This window comes from Colletotrichum lupini, chromosome 7, assembly GCF_023278565.1.
Source record: "Colletotrichum lupini chromosome 7, complete sequence".
Lineage (NCBI taxonomy): Eukaryota > Fungi > Ascomycota > Sordariomycetes > Glomerellales > Glomerellaceae > Colletotrichum > Colletotrichum lupini.
Window position 1 is genome coordinate 3,322,542 of NC_064680.1, and position 15,864 is coordinate 3,338,405.

General features: G+C 53.2%; 4 protein-coding genes across 4 annotated transcripts; 2 read left to right on the forward strand and 2 right to left on the reverse strand.

Annotated features, from left to right (window-relative positions):
- Nucleotides 1–1,387: 1,387 nt before the first annotated feature.
- CLUP02_14031 (uncharacterized protein) lies at nt 1,388–4,623 on the reverse strand (the record flags this gene model as incomplete). The annotated part of the gene is made up of 5 exons (XM_049292964.1): nt 1,388–2,050; nt 2,102–3,894; nt 3,951–4,094; nt 4,174–4,284; nt 4,560–4,623. The coding sequence occupies 5 exons, from the start codon at nt 4,621–4,623 to the stop codon at nt 1,388–1,390; spliced, it is 2,775 nt and encodes a 924-aa protein (XP_049150110.1).
- A 502-nt stretch (nt 4,624–5,125) lies between these two features.
- CLUP02_14032 (uncharacterized protein) lies at nt 5,126–5,575 on the forward strand (the record flags this gene model as incomplete). The annotated part of the gene is made up of 3 exons (XM_049292965.1): nt 5,126–5,185; nt 5,271–5,403; nt 5,466–5,575. The coding sequence occupies 3 exons, from the start codon at nt 5,126–5,128 to the stop codon at nt 5,573–5,575; spliced, it is 303 nt and encodes a 100-aa protein (XP_049150111.1).
- A 54-nt stretch (nt 5,576–5,629) lies between these two features.
- CLUP02_14033 (uncharacterized protein) lies at nt 5,630–10,246 on the forward strand (the record flags this gene model as incomplete). The annotated part of the gene is made up of 20 exons (XM_049292966.1): nt 5,630–5,709; nt 5,808–6,302; nt 6,356–6,778; nt 6,839–6,883; nt 6,946–6,998; nt 7,035–7,176; nt 7,315–7,323; nt 7,375–7,511; nt 7,574–7,755; nt 7,838–7,917; nt 7,989–8,261; nt 8,300–8,333; nt 8,392–8,423; nt 8,500–8,614; nt 8,736–8,891; nt 8,941–9,033; nt 9,184–9,468; nt 9,593–9,822; nt 9,894–10,024; nt 10,089–10,246. 20 exons carry the CDS (start codon nt 5,630–5,632, stop codon nt 10,244–10,246), a joined length of 3,153 nt encoding a protein of 1,050 aa, XP_049150112.1.
- Nucleotides 10,247–10,374: 128 nt separating this feature from the next.
- Nucleotides 10,375–15,630, reverse strand: CLUP02_14034 (glycosyl hydrolase family 18; the record flags this gene model as incomplete). The annotated part of the gene is made up of 21 exons (XM_049292967.1): nt 10,375–10,439; nt 10,506–10,587; nt 10,643–11,211; nt 11,275–11,506; nt 11,563–11,773; nt 11,841–11,911; nt 11,998–12,194; nt 12,294–12,439; nt 12,514–12,560; nt 12,622–12,663; nt 12,709–12,749; nt 12,813–12,908; nt 12,973–13,180; nt 13,266–13,357; nt 13,424–13,683; nt 13,730–13,845; nt 13,887–14,527; nt 14,619–14,848; nt 15,058–15,418; nt 15,493–15,512; nt 15,566–15,630. 21 exons carry the CDS (start codon nt 15,628–15,630, stop codon nt 10,375–10,377), a joined length of 3,792 nt encoding a protein of 1,263 aa, XP_049150113.1.
- Nucleotides 15,631–15,864: the final 234 nt, after the last annotated feature.

Sequence of the window (15,864 nt, forward strand, 5' to 3'; positions counted from 1 at the left end):
GTTGCTAGAATGATCTCCGGGAACAGCGACATGAATATGGCAAATTCTCACTATCGGTCTGACAGGACATGGGATCACAAGGCTTGAGCAAAGGAGTCGATGGCATTAATCATCGGTTTGCCTTGGTAATTCATTTGAATGATTGCGAGAGGTCGGGCAGTATTTATATCAGTCCAGGTAGGTCTAGTAGATTCTGGACCAACAGGAGAAGGGGCAAAGGCTGACGGCCTTGTGCGAGCCATCGGGAAACGGCATGGGATAGCCAACAGTCGTACTCAACTGCCTCGTGATTATGAGAGACGGGACACAAGCAACCCGACAAAGGCCTCTCATCATCAGACAACGCGCCCGACATGACGCCACCTCAATTGAATTCCTGTTGAGGAGTTCGAGAAGAGGGGGTTCGTCAGAGTGAGAGATCATTATCATCACGACCGGCTCATCAAGGCCGTCCACTAAACTCGAAATTGGAAGGATCATGTCCTCTGGACCATTTCCCGCCCGCTCGCTCGTATTCGTCAACGATATTTGCACGATGAACGTACGTCACGGACAACAATGGGCGTTGACATATCATGGACCTTGAACCGTATATCAAGACAAAGAGCTGTTTGCTCGACGGGACTTCCTAGCTTTTAAACCCTTTTGCAAGAACATGCTGAGGGGTTGAGGGAGTCGATAGCATTAATCACCTTGGGGAATGTTCAAAACGGCTGCGTGAGGCTAGGCGTTTTTATACTACGTAGTGTCATGTACTTTCAAGACGAACTAGAGACAGGGAGATAAGCGACCTTATGCTTTGGAGGGCTAAGAAATGAAGGCATAAGGTAGAAGAGACTAGAATGGCTCATTGTCCGCCCGTTGCCTGCCACATGGTGGCAAAATTACAGGGCCGGGTGTTCACGTTCTTCACAACTCAAAGGCAGTCCTGTTCCTTAGAACCGCATGCTTGCCTACTCGTATTCGTTGACGATGTTTGCACGATGAACGTGCGTGACAGAGAACGGGGGCCGTTTGTGGGGTAATGGACCTTAGCTGACATAGTAAGACAAGGAGACGTTTGTTCGCTGGGTGAACCCCAGAGCCCAAGGGCTTCTCCCCGGTGCCGAGGGAGTCGATGGCATTAATCACCGCTGCCTTGAGAGGTATTCAGAGCTGCTGCGCGAGGTTGAGGAGGATTTATATGTGGTGGGTGGGTGGATTGAGGGCCATTGACAGGGGGGGAGAAAGGAACGAATGAGATGGGTTGTGATGATGACGAGAGTGGGATATATCAGGGGAACCAATGTCACGACGAAGAGGACCTCACAGTGGCTGTGGCAGTTGGGATCATTCTGTTCAACCATCTATCCGACTAGGATTGCTTATCCGTTGATCCTTAATCACATCACCGCTGGCCGTCAGCACTATCGTCCCTCTTCCCAAACCTGGCGCCGAAACCTCCAATGTCCCTCCGGAAGAATTTGCCAAAGTTCTTGAGATTCTCATTCATGGTCGCCTTCTCCGTACCCGCGATGCCGCCCGGACCGGTTCCTTGCCCCAGGTCCCTCGCCGCGCTCAGAAGCTTCTCACCCAACGAAGTCGCGTCAAACTTGCTCGGCAACCCCGGCATGGCGCTGCTGGCGCTCGTGAGAGCGGTACTCGCGTTGATGGCCCCAAGACCGGAACTGCCGAGTCCTGTGGTTGCCATCAACGGCGTGAGCAGCGGAGATTGCTGGACGAGTTTGTCGCTGAGGTTGCCCTCGCGGTGGATGCCGAATAGTTCCACAAGGTGGCCCTGATCGGCTTTGCGGACGCCCTTGAGGTCGAGAATCTTTCTAAAGTTGGTATCGGAGCGATCGGCAATGTGGATCAAGTATGCTTGGACCAAGCCCTCTGGTGGCGAAGGGCGGACTTGCAGCGTCTTGAGGAGAGGGTCTATGCGGTTCATTGTCTGGTTCACTCGTTTTACATAGCCCGCTGGAGCCGCGTGCGGTGTTGAAAAAGACTTGTTGTGATATGACAGCAGATTTTCGAATGCTTTTATCAAAACGTACTTGTCGAGCAACATCTAAATGGGGGTCAGTATATGTGTGAGGACTCGTGTGTGGTGGGAGCATACCTGTTCAGCGCCGACCTCGGAAACTGGGCGACATTGTACAATGTTGCTAATGTAGGCGTTGACGAGATGGTCCACCAGATTATCGCAAAATGCCCTGGCGTATTGCTGCTTGACTAAAAGGCCTAGGATCTCCTCGGCTTTACCGTTCACGGAAGATAAAAGCTCACCAACATATGAGCTTTGATCGCCCACAGTCTCCATGGTGCTCCAGCCTGTGTTACGCATCTCACGCCAAGATCCCTCGCAGGCGATCTCAACGTTACGTACTAACGTCAGCACAGCAGCGCTGGCCACGCCAAGAAAGGCGTCGGCTTGTGATGATAGGTCAACTTTTCCAACAAGGTCATTGTCGATGCGCTTTTTGATGTTTTCCTCCAACTGGGTAGTATTCGTAGACCAGAAATCTGCCGTGTTCAACACCAAAATGACGTCTTGAATTGGCGGACCTTGAGGTCCAGCCCTTTGCAAAATGTGCAGAAGAACTTGTTGTGCGTATTCGTCGAGGTACTTTGCCAGCGTTTTGGAAAGGTCCAATAATCTGTCACTCGTAGACAATTTGGCGCATTGTGATAATGTGAGTTTGTAGAAGTGGAACAGTTCAATGGCTGAGGAAATGACGGCTTGCGTAGAAAATTCTTCGTCTTCCGGAAGCAGAGGCTGGTTTCGGTATTTTGGTATCATTGTAGCAAGTTGCTTGTCTTGCGACTCCACCCACAAGCTCAAATACGGTTCGAAAGCAGTTGATATCGAACCATGGAAATTCGATGCTCTGTCGTCGGATGAGCTCAGGGTATCAATACTGGCGCGCGGTTCGTTGGCAAACCGCCTCTCTAGGCCATGCTCAAAGTCCAACGTCTCCTGTAAGCAGCTCAGAAGAAGGTTTACGTCAATCTTCTGCCCATCCGTCTTGCGCATGCTTCTTTCGAGGATGCCCTTGAAGTCGTCTCGAGTGCCGTCACAGAAAGCCATGGCCAGTAATTCGTTGGCGCGCCAATGGGCCGGGAAAATAACAGCGTGCTCATCCTCATGAGTCTTGAGCATGCGTTTAAACCATGCATACCTGCGACCGATATTGTCCAGGTTCCCGGCCTCGTCGTTGCCCCTGAACACCTGGCGGTACTCGCGTAGTTCCGTATTGACGTACCAGTTCATCAGTCGCGTCCGAGCCATGTCGCCCAAGGCATCCATGACCAGACAGGCCTCTACCAGTGTACCCCTGCGCTGTGCGACCTCTCCCTTGGCAAACGCAATCTCGAAATCTTCGCAGACCTGCTCCAACAATTCCCGCTGCAGCTCCGAAACGCCTCGGCTCAGCGTGGCGATCTGTTCAATGCTCCGGTAGCTGTTGAAGTGCTTCATAAGCTGCAGCACAGCTTGTAGGAGGCTCGCGCAGTCTCGGTATTGCCTCGTCTTGGCCAAACCTCTCAGCTGTTCGTATGCCGTCGTCAACATTTGCAGTCGTTTCAGCGCGGTCATGCTCAATGTGAGGTTCCGTTTCGTGCCATCCAATCGTTTTATATCGGCCGTCATGGAAGTGATGTTCTGCTCGGTCTGGATTGCTCGGGATCGCACGGTCTCGATCTTGCGGAAGAGCTGGGCGAGTTCGGCTTGGGCAGACTGCATGCGCTCGAGGCTCGAATCGGGACCGTATGCCTGGGCGACCTCAAGGCTGGAGATTTCGACGGCGAGATCATTTTTATGGGTCTGTAGTGTATCGGAAACGCGGCTGATTGAGGTTACGGTTGAGGGATGTGGAAAGAGGTGGTTTAGGTGCTCGATAGGATCATAGTCGGCTGCCTCAGGGTCAGATATGAGCTGCGCCTAGCGAGAGCGGGAGTGGAATTCGTACCAGCATCGAGTGATGTTTTCCCGCTAATCGATGTCCCGTTCATGCTGAACACCCGTGTTGACTTGGTCTGCGTGAGAAGGTGGTGATCTGGCGGGATTGGTCGGGACAGTTTGCTGCATGTGTCAGATTCCCTGAAGAGTTGAGCTGCGTGTCTTGGGAGCTCCGAGTCGAAATGGCGTCACGTGTTAGGACAGGACGCAGGGGGATCTGCGACGGGACCTACCGTGACCAATCGGAATGCGCTCCGAGAAGCTCCTCAGGTTCTGGAAGCAGGCGGCAGGCGCCAGACGCTGTGCAGTCCCTTTTTTTCTAGATCGGCCCACCTCGGAAAAGTCTGGGGAAAGAAAGGTCGAATTTTGTCCCTTCTTCAAGCAAACCTAAAGGCGACGTTCAGATGCAGAAAGGACCAAGGTCGGGTAGACATGGATCGCTCCTACCTACCTTACCCCTTGCATGATGCCTGCCTTACTTTACCTAAGGTACCTACATACCTAGTAGTACCTGACTGTGTAATCATGTTGGGTTAACATCGGCCATTGGCGCGTGCAATACGTACTGGCCGCAGCAACTTCTCTTTTTCACTTCTGCAACAAGCAAACTTCCCCTTACAATCTTTGACCCACGAGGTTTCTCCGTCGTGCTTCTCGTGCACCGTTTCTTTGGCAATGAGCATGCATTGCTTGCTATCCTGGGCAGATGAGAACGAAGTACTACGCACTCAGTCTATGTCTCCTTCTCGCCACCTCCACGCCGTTTCAATGACGATATGCCCTGGTCTGCACACAGTCAAAACAAACGACCACAGAATATTTATCCACAACAAACTCGGCGTGCGACGAATTTCTGTGCCACAAACCAGCGGCCCAACCTTCGGGAACACGCCACATTGACGAATTGGTATGTTTCTAGGGCTTTCCGTAATACGGTATCCCGTCAGACGGTAATTTGAACTACCTCCAAGCGGGCCATTGCGTTGGCTTAACCTAGGAGGCAGTCAAACAGCTTTCTTCAGAGTGCGTCAAGCTCATCTTAACTAAAGCGAGACTCATCCGCACTGTTTCGCTGCCACGTCGAAGAAATTGATCATGGGCTTATCGTCATTCCAGTCCAACCCTTACGGATAAGGTTCGACAGAGGAAACAGATGCTATAATCGCCGACGACTCGGAAGCCAATATGAGCCAATATGGCAAACTTCTCGAATACATCCTGCAATCCATGTCGAATCCATTGCAAGTACCTCCATGTCATCGCGACAAAGGGCAATTGGAACTCTATCGACCGAAATCCGCATTGCTGGAAGCAACGCCACAACCTATAGACTGGGGTGCGCCATGTCTTCCAACTCATGTCATGGTGGGGGTTCCTGGGAGATGAGGTGCTACTCTGCCAACACATTGGAGCTCTCCAGCCACTTGCAAAGGCTCGTGTCGCATCAATCTCTACTCGCATGAGTAGCCAACAGGAAAGACGATAAATTACAACACCCTTTCCTTGCCACACAAATCGGTTGGAGACCACAGCCAGCAGATAACGCGGCTCGCCATTTGCCGTATTGCCTGGTGCTTGGATATCCCGACTCAAGCCACGGATCTCCAAACAACGGACCAACGCATGTTCCGATAGTCGAAGTTTCCGCCCACCATTTCAGGGATGTCTCGATCTGATAAGTGACCAACCATGGCGGCTAACATCAGACGACGGATGACAGTCGGACACCACCACCTATTCAACATCAACTCTGTCGCCTGGCTAGAGTCGTCAGCCAGGAAGGATGCTTGGGGACACTCGCTCATGCGGCCGCTTATGGCACCAGTCTAGAACGACTGGTGACGAACACATTTGTCTGACTTGTCAGAACTCTGTCAGGGCGAGGCCTTCACATGCACTCCGTTTTATTTCGACACCATCTCGGTCTTTGCGGCAAGCGTGTCTCTCGAGACCGAGCAGCCCAGCCTCCCGATACCCTCGAGAAGGGCCCCCACGCCCGGTTCTGCTCGGCACAACCCAACATCCCCGCCGCCCCCCGTGACCCCCGATATTTCCGATCCGACCCTCCTGGCGTCGTCACTCCGGAGGCGAACGGGGGCCTAGAAACAGATTACACAGCAGTCAGCACAAAGTACCTCGGTTACGAGGCATTTCACTGCACTTTCAGGCTTGCTTGCAAGCCGGCGCAAACATGGAAACAGACACTAGTTACCTTTGTTGCAGGCATCCAGCTCCTCACATCTGACAATGGACTTGTTGCTCCAACAGGTTCCATTGTGCCGCAAGTCAGCATTTCCCCTGTCCTATATCGCCCCATTATTGTCACCTGCCATATCACCTGCCACGTCCCCGTCACGCATACGTCGTTTTAAGCATTCCGGGTTGGTCTTCCCGAGGAAATTCTTCAGCAAAAAGCACATCATCCCGTCAAGGCTCAACCCCGATAACCGAGTCATGTAAATCTGGGCAAATCCGCCCCTCCTCGCCCCCCTCCCAATCGTTCTTGGGCCTCTCATACCCTCGTAACCCCGAGAAGCACCGTAGATCCTGTGGTCTCCCCCCTCCTCTCATCCCTCATCCCCGCCATCCCGCAATCGGCCGGGGCGGCCAACGCCCGACGTCCAAAGATGCCCACTCAACCACTTTCTACAACACACCGCACTTTGCCTGCCGGGCGGCCATGACGGACGCGGACGCTCTCCACTTCTACCACGATACTACCAAACCAAAAAAGCGCGCCGTTCATTCTCCAACACGGCGCCGTCGCATCTCGGGAAGAAAAAAGAAACCAGAGATTCTGCACCGCTGCCAGACCAAGGCGGCCCGCCCTTCTCCCACGTGGAAGAAAGCAAAACACAATCGAGGCCATCTAACTTAACCCGCCTTCTCTCGAGTCAGTGCGCCGCATCGGCTTCCCGCTCTCGTGCTAGGCGGGCATGCTGGGTGCCTTCCATACCCTTGATGAATTCAAGGCGGTGCTTTCGTCGAGGCTAGTGAGGAGCCAGGCAGCCTCACGCAGAAGAAGAGCGTCAGGAGCTGAAGGAAGCCACCCTGGGCAGTACGGGTTGATGGGCCTGAAAAGCACGACGGACAGAAACGAGGCGTCCCTTGATCAAGTTTCCCGGGCGGAGGCGCGCGTCAGAGCCCGAGTGCTATATCGGGCCTCAAACATACCGTCGTCGTCACGGCTCCTCAATCCCCCTGGACCTAAGACGACGCCATCGACAAACTAGCACGTAAGACGATTGCGCCTGGGACCGGCCCAAAAGGCTAGAAAGACCTCTGAAGATGGTAGCCGTGACTAAGAGCAGAAACCGAGCCACGAACAAGTTTTCCCACGAGGCACACTAATTAGCACACACCGACACCCCAAGTGCCCCAGCGTCCCGACTACTCCGTCGCCGATACACCACACCACAACTCTGGACATGAAGCATGATCCAGACCGCAAAACACACCGCAACATTGATTCTCGTCGAGGAATCTCACCTCATCTCACCTCATCCCTTCACCGACACCCATGTTATTCGGGACCATGAATTCACTAGGCGAGAGTCCATCGTCATCGACCGTGGACTGTCTGGTTCAGCACGACCCCGTACCTGTTCCCGTGATGTGAACCCACGTGTGCAGCACACCCACTTTCTGCCGTCATCTCTGCTACCCCCCCCTTCGTTTCCAAGAATCCCATCCGGAGTCTGCTGTGCTCTCAAAATCCGAACCTGAAAGTGAACCATGCCCCCTGTCAAGCCATTACACACCATCCCGATGCAGCAGCCCGCAGTCTTTGTATCACCCACCATGGTGTGTCTCTGGTCAGATTTCAACTGTTGCGTTGGAACAGCATTGGGATAAGTCACTTTTGAGAAAAAATACTGATGGAACTTTCTCTTCTAGTGTGTTGTAACCCGACCCCTGGTTGTGACTTTGGCGGCGACTACATATGGTAAGGTACAACGCATACCTACTTGGTCGACGTCCTCAATCGGGCAAATAGAATAAGCACACCATCCTTACGGGCAAAATAGGACAGAAGTACGACAACAAGACGAAAACTTGGAAAAGAAAACCCCCGAATAGCAACCAATCTTATCAATCTCTTGTATTTCCGATCGACAGAGCAGCCTGGCTTGCGTTCTCCTATTGGGTACCACTCGACGCCCACACCCCTCTTCTCCCCCGAAATCCAACCTCTCACATTTAACCCCGTTTGGGTGATCCCGAATGGGAATTGCAGATTCATCACCGCGAAAGACACGCATGCGCACGCATTTAACATCCTAACACATCCTACAGCACAGCAGGGCTCTCTTGACACCCCGTCGAATGAAGAAGTGTTGATGCGCGCCTCATATGCAGGACCATGACTCTCTCCCACATATTTGTCCTGAATGTGCAGGAAAAATACGATTGATCTAATTCCCATCCAAATTCATGTCGAACCAACACAGCTGAATCAAGTAGAAAAGAAACTCAGCCATCTGTGACAGCAAGTCAAGCTAGGCCAACAAACAGGCCAGGGTGTGGGTGTGTGTATGTGGTCACAACACGACAAAAAGCCACATGAAGTCGGGAGCAAGAAATACCGAAGAATTACCAGCTCAGACACACCACCCACTTTTTTACTTGGTTCACATTCACCTTTCGGTATCACAATATCTGACTGACCTTTCTGTACTTCCATTGGATTGGATGTTACATGGAATGAATACGAAAGATCCCAAAAGAGTAAAACCCCCCTACCAAATAGACCTACTAAGTACCTTAGTTAGCAACACACTGCATCTCAAAAAAGGGAAGTGAGCGTTCTTACAACGCCCGTAAACAACAACAGGTCGCAGAAACGGGCACGACGAACGGGCTGACAATGATGGAATCACATTCCGAATCGGTCGACCTGCATGGTTCTCCATCCCACCACCACCAACCCTCCATTGGATATACCTGCACGGTAGGTAGTTTCCCCCACCCTAACGTACATCGCATGCCGTAGCACCCAGCTTGCCAGCGTCCTCCAATTCCATTACCTTACAGCGAAACCCACGCTTAAACTCCAGAATAGCAATGGCTCTCACACTCTGTCAACCGTCACGGTCACACACACACATCCCGTACAATATCCTGGTTGTTGATCGACAAACAAGAAACCCTGGATTGGCCCTTGCACTCTCCCCCCCCTCCCTTCCCTCCCACTTCACCCGGTACGGTAACGGTACGCAGTATGTATGCCTGCGGTCGCGCAGACCCCCAGCCCAGACACGGCTTACCGAATCGCTTCCGTCTCCCGTATCTCGGAGTGGGCTCCGATCCAGCGGGCTTTCCCCACCCCGGCTGTTTCCCTTTTGCGAAGTCTGCCCTGCTGCCCTGCTGCCCTGCTGCCGCCCCCCTTCACCCCCATCCATGATCCGACCCCCCTCCAAGTGGTACCGGTATGGGTATCGTATCCCTTGTTGCCCTTCCATTTTCCCACTTGGAGCAACTTCTCCCAATTCCCACTTGGAGGCATCGCGACAGTATGTACTGCGGACGTACGTACAGTAAGAATATCATTGCCCCGCGCCGATCTGCGTGGGTTGCCTCACTCGCACACCCACGCAAAAAATGGTTGCCCGCAGAAGAAAATGATTACCCACACACCCACCTCACATCAAGACCCTCCACACCACTCCTTTTTGGCCCATCCGAGGGGGACTTCCCCTCGGTGCCCTTGTGCCCCTCAAAGACCCCTCCATGAGGGAGGACCGCCCACTGCTACAAGCCTATGTACAATGCCGTGCGTGGGTGCAATACTGCAGCACTGCAACCCACAACCCACCACACACAAAAAATCTCACGATGGTCAAAGGAGGGGCAGAAATTCTGAACCAAAAAAAGGTCTCTGTGTGCGACATTGAATTTGCTCCAGGCCTCCGGCTTTCTCGTCCTAAGAGCCCGTGAGAGACTGAGAGACCAGAGTCGCCCACGCGAGTCAACGGCGTCCCACGTGCCCAGACGCCTACCAAGAAATACAAATTGGTTTCCCATCCACCAGGTATTTCCGCCCAATGCCACACCCTCCTCATCTCGCTCTCTTCTATAATATGAGTCATGATGCAAAACCGTCGTGAGGGTAGAGAAATCGTGAGAAGCCATATGATGCCATGCAAAGTCAGCTACACCGCCACCCCTGGTCCACGCGTGGGATATCATCAGCCGCCCCAAATTTTTAAGTGTCCTTTCCCCGCCCCCAAAAATCCAGTCATGCCGCCGCCGCCTGGTGATGCGTCGATCAAAAAGATCCAAGGGGGAATCATTCGTAAAAACTGAGCAAATGTCGAAAATCGAGTAAGAAACAAGACCGTGATGCAGGTCGCCGAATTAAAAGGGAAAAAAAAGAACGCCATGTCGCCCCCCTTGTCAGATGCTGTCGATCCCCTTACTCCGCGCAAATGCAATTATCGTCTGTCTGTCACTGCCTTCCGGCCCGTGAGGCCGAGGTTTGCCGACACGTGTCGGCGGACTGTTGCTGAATGTCTTGGACGCACTCTAGGTGATCCATTCTGAGGAAAATTAGCCCATCAGGAACTATGCAGAGCTCTGAATCCGGTGGCTATGAGACTCCGTGAGCTCTCCTTTGCGTCTGCTGGTCCGCTCCAGTAGAATAGTCCCTATCAACTCGTTAGCACATGTATCATTGCATGGTATGATTGGGGCAAAACATACTCCTAGGCTCTTCTGTTTGCAAAATGCAGCCTTCATCTTCACCGTATCGGGGTTATCATAAGTGACGAAGCCGCCATCTGCTCCGACGCATTGGGCCCCGATAGACTTCTTGTCAATGACTTCCTTCGTCCCCCGACGGGGAAGTTGGTTGTACTCGAATGTCCCATTGCTCCCGCCACTTCCCTTGAACTTCTGTCCCGGCCCAGTGGCATGAAGAAAGCTGCGACCGTAGAGGGGAATGCCGAGGAGGATCTTTTGCGAGGGAAAGCCTTGCGAGACCAGATACTGCACGGTTGATGCGCCCGAGGTTTCGTCCTTGCTCATTGCATACAATTGCGCGTGATGGCCGCTTCTGTGTGTCCACGTGCCGGCGAAGTCGTACGCCATGAGGTTGAGGTAGTCGACGTAGTCGGCCGTTCGTTGCAGATCGATGTATTGCAAGATCGCTCGGCTGGCAGGTAACGCAGCAGTAAGGAGATAATGACTTTCGGGCATATGAAGGCGAACAGCCGCCAACAGAGCCAGGAAATGGTGGCCCTGCTGAGAATCACAAGGATACTCCCACATAACTGATCGACGATGTGAGCTAACAAAACACTAATGCAGAGGCAGGAAGAATCCAGCAAACTCACTATCAATACCATCCAAGCCCGACGCGTCGACCAGGCCTCTCGCAGACCGGGCAAAGTTGTCTCTGTAGAGTGTGTTCGCAGCTATCACGGGGAACACGGCACTGGAATTGCCGCCCCCGATGGATAGAATCACTTGCAAATGGGGATGCTTCTGCTTGAGGTGCATGAGAGACCCTAGGCCACCCTGGACGCCATCGACTGGTGCGCGGGCATCGGCCCACTCGTCGCTCAGCTTATCGAAGGGTTAGTTAGTCAACTCATACGAACAGCGGAACTGGGTATACTCACGAAAACACCTCCATCAGGCGAGATATTGGCAAAGGCGTAATACACATGGTTGATGCAGCCATAGTTCATGGCGCCCGGCGTGTCGCCTTGGTATATCCGCTCGTTGGGGAAGTAGACCGCGTTGGTGTACATGACGTTGGAGATGCTAGTTGTTCTGCGCGACTTGCGCGAAGACGATGAAGAACTCATCTTGACTCTGGTTGCCATAAGACTGTTCAAGAAAGAGAGGCAGGGTTCAAAAAGTCGGAAAGAAAAGCAACTCTGGCAGTCAATGTGACAAGGGAACGGTAGTAAGGACAGTATATGAAGAAAAGGACTTGAACCCAAAGCTGCATGTTTGAGCAATGAGCTGTTCGGTCAGGCAGCAAGCGCGAACCTCTGTGGCTCCAAACAGCATGGAGAAGTGTCTATATATCTAGCTAGACACCGCAGCACGGGAGTGACAAGCCAAATGCGACGGTGAGCAAACGCGGGACGGGCAAGGTAGTATAAGGCCTTGTTCGAGGCGGTGGAGACCAAGGGACGGGTATCAAAATTACAAGAGGGTCCAGGATACTTTGAAGCCATGATGCATGACATAATTGGGTTGGGGGTGAAGGACGGATCATGGGGGGGTGCGAAGGGAGTGAGTACTTGGATGCATTTGCGCTTGCAGGGGGATGGATGGTGTTGAGACTTTTTGTCAAGTCATATATGAGAGATCTGGACGAGTGAGAGAAACGTCCATGTACCAGAGACGAAGAGGCGGAGAAGGATGAGGAGATGGCTGCCAAAGCCAAATTGCAAGGCATCGTAATAGTAGGGCGGCCATGCCCGGCCACTGGCGCCGTTGTTTTGATTAGTTCGCTCGCTCGTCGGCGTCCTGACTCTCTCTTCTCTATGTCTGTGAGTTAGCACCAGCGCGAGTCTGTTCCCTCAGTTCAAAGCCGGCCTTCGGCCACGACCACCGACCCTTGGCGGCAGTTGACGATCAGGGTTGCAACGAACAGGAATGATCCCTGCACATCGCACCGCTACTTTGGTCCTTCTTCCTCTTCCTCCTCATTTTTGCTCGTCCACTTCTTCTGCGTCTTCCAGCTGGATTCTCCACGCTCGCCCGGCCTTGCATGCGGGTCTTAGCTGTGATGTACCTAGGTCCTAGGGAACCAGGCCAGCGCCCCAAAAGTTCTCGACGCCCATGTCCGTGCCTTGTTGTGTTATTGTTCAGGCGCGAGCAGAGTAGTGAACAGCCGCATTCCTGCCGTGGTTACTCTCGGTCGCCAATGCGAACATCGCCGTTGTGCCCACGGCAGAGCGGCAGGGCAATAGCGGGGGGGAGCTTTGGTCTAGCGAGCTGCAATGATGGGCTCAGCAGTTGTGGTGCCTGTTTCTCTGACAATCAGACGTCGGGCTGGTCGGCAAACTAGGTACGCTCTAGGAGGATCTTGAGTGCTCCACGGCCGGCCATCCAGCCTCGTTGCGTAGGAAGTTCGTTCGGCTCTTGCACACGGACGTTGATATTGCCGTTGCCGAACCACGGAAAGAAGCGATGTGAATGAACACTTGCAGCAAGACTAATTTCGGCATGAAACTGGCAGAAGACTTGGAACCAGATTCGAGACATGCTTGTTATTTCCGACTAGCTCTGGAAAGCGCCACCGTCAGCCACGAAGCGACATTAGAACCCGATGGTCATTCCTCGGCCATTTGATATTTCTGGTAACCTGGGGGAGATTGTCGCTTAAAGCTGAGAAGCCTTCGAAGCCAGGATGCCGAGGCTGGGGAAAATACCCCAGTCCCTGGATGTGGCTTCGAGCTGTAGAATTGATCGAATCCATGGTTAGGAGTACCGTATTAGCTGTAGGCAACTAAGCAGGGAAACCGGCCTGGAAAAAAGAAAGCATGGCTGGAGAATCCACGAGGCGTTGCCAGGCTAAGACGACGAGACGTGCGGCAAGACAGCGAGGCGGTATTTCTGCTGTGGTGTACCAAAACTCTAAAACAACCTGCTTCCCTGCGATGGGCCGAGTAGCATGCTGTGCCACGCTCCCACCGACGTTTCCGAGGAGTGTATCCCGCACTCGCTCCCGATCTCCCAGGGTCAGTTGCTGCCCGTGGCCGGATGAGCGAGGGCCGAATTCGCTATGGACTGAATTGAGCCATTACAGACAGTGGTCATCACACTGACGTGCAAAGAGTGGATCGACTGGCGAATCGATATGCACTGAAACCTTCGGGCGGCACGGCGGTGTCTGTTGTTTTTGAAGTGGGTAGATCCCAGCTCCTGCGCCGGTAGGCCGGGGGCTGGTCAGTGAATCACACACGGACACGCAAGGAGAATCAACTTCAGGCGGTGAAGTTGAGCGTCGAGCAAGCCGGGCTGGGCAGAGGGAGCGTCTGCGTCGAGGTTTGAGCATAAGTGACAAACTGAAATTGTGTCTCTCAGGACGGCCGTCTCTGTGTGCGATTTGACCAGTAGCATAGTTGCGAGAGTTGATGGGCAGGGGAGGGGTCGTCGAGGGGGACATGTAGCAGCAGCTTGGCTGCGTGATGTGCCCCACCAAACGATGGAAACAGCCGACAGAGTCGATGGGTTGAGGTGGAGGATGAGCGCAGAAGGACTGCATGCCACGCTGGCAGCACATGACGGAACATTGGAAGCGGCCCTGACTGTTGGGAAATCCGACGATTTGGATAAATGAGGTCATTGCATGAGGGATGGCCGAGTTGGGTATCGATGAATAGGCGACAGCTGCATGGTGTGACTGATATGCGAGGGCGGATTGTTGTCTTGTTTGCCCATTGTTGGTGCGATTCGGGGCCAATGGCAAGTCGACGACGAAGCGGACATGGAGGTGCTGTCTTTGATGTGCGTCCGAAGCACTGGTCATGTCTTGTCGAGTTGCGTCGCCGGGCAAGTCGTATGGGCCCACGAAAGACACAGTGCTATAAGAGGACGTCTGTATTGTGTGTGCCCATACTGTCTCTGGCATGCAGATCAAGAGTGAAATCGAGGTCTCAGACGTTGATCCGTGATGTGGTTCCGTGATCCTACCGTAGGCATTTCGTGTGCCCACGCAGCACCCTGTCTTTGGTGTCTGTACGTACGAAGATATGCAGGCAGGGCTCCATATGTAAGTCAGTCGCAGTAGTCGGCTTCAGCCATTGGATGCCATGAGGGCAAAAGTTGATGGACCCCGGGCAAACTCTAGTCAGGGTCTGAAGAAGGCATCGTATTGTGCGTTCTGTCTCCTCCGTATCGGAGCGAAGCATGTCAGAGATTCGAGGTTGAAGAAACGCCAAGACGCTTCCGGCCTGGTTAGAACGAGGGCAAGGCGCACGTCTCTAAATTTGGCGGTATGGCAGGTGAAAACATGGCAGAAGCGCGCTATAACAACTGGTGCCTGCGAGTGGAAATGAGGGGGGGAAGGCGACGGGACAAATAGTCTGAAGAGTGACTAGGTAAGCTATTGATTGGAATCGCTTTTGAAAGGAGGCGGGAGGAGACAGGTGCACGGCAGAGAAACGCAAGAGGAGAGGGCGAAAGAAAAACGATGTCGTTGGATTTGTGGCGTTGTTGGAGCAAACATTTCATCGGCCAAAGGCCAAGGGTGCGGGGTCATTGGATTTGCTCCCACTTCATTCCATGTCCCAAATGCCAGAACCTGAAGGCACAGTACTCCGTAGGCAAGTCGGGTACGGAGTATTGTAGAAGGAGGCCAAGGGTCCGGTTGGTCTCCGCCTGCCTGCAAGGTGTGACTTTCCACACCTGCAGCTGCAAGAAGGAGGAGGTTGGAGTTTGGACTTCGGAGGAAAGAAAGTTGGGAAGGTGTAAGTCCCGCAGGCCGGGTCCATCTCGGTCTCGACACCTCGAGTTCTCGGGCAGGTGGGCAGGTGGGCAGGACCGGCAGGTGCGTACCTCAACTTGTCTTCCTCGACTTAGGTACTTACCTAATGAAGATACTTGAATACTGGAGCAAGTTAAGCGATTGGGTAAAGGGCGGGATTGAAATAAACTCAATACCTTACACTGAAGGTACCTTTTGGATGCAAAGAGGAACTATCGGGCCAGCAGGGCCCCTCCTCCATCTGGGACAAAGGAGCCGGCGATGGGGTCAAATGCAAGAGAAGAAAGAAAAGAAAAAAGAAGAAAAAGGAAGGCGCATGTCATTCTGCGTGCTGGGTCAACGTTCTTGAGCCAAGCCGTTCGTGATGGATCAATTGTTTGAACCCTAGGAACATTTCGAGCTTGCAGGAAACGACGGCCGAAGAAGGTGGGTCCTCCCTACTACTACGTAGACTTCAATGGACGCGTTATTCATT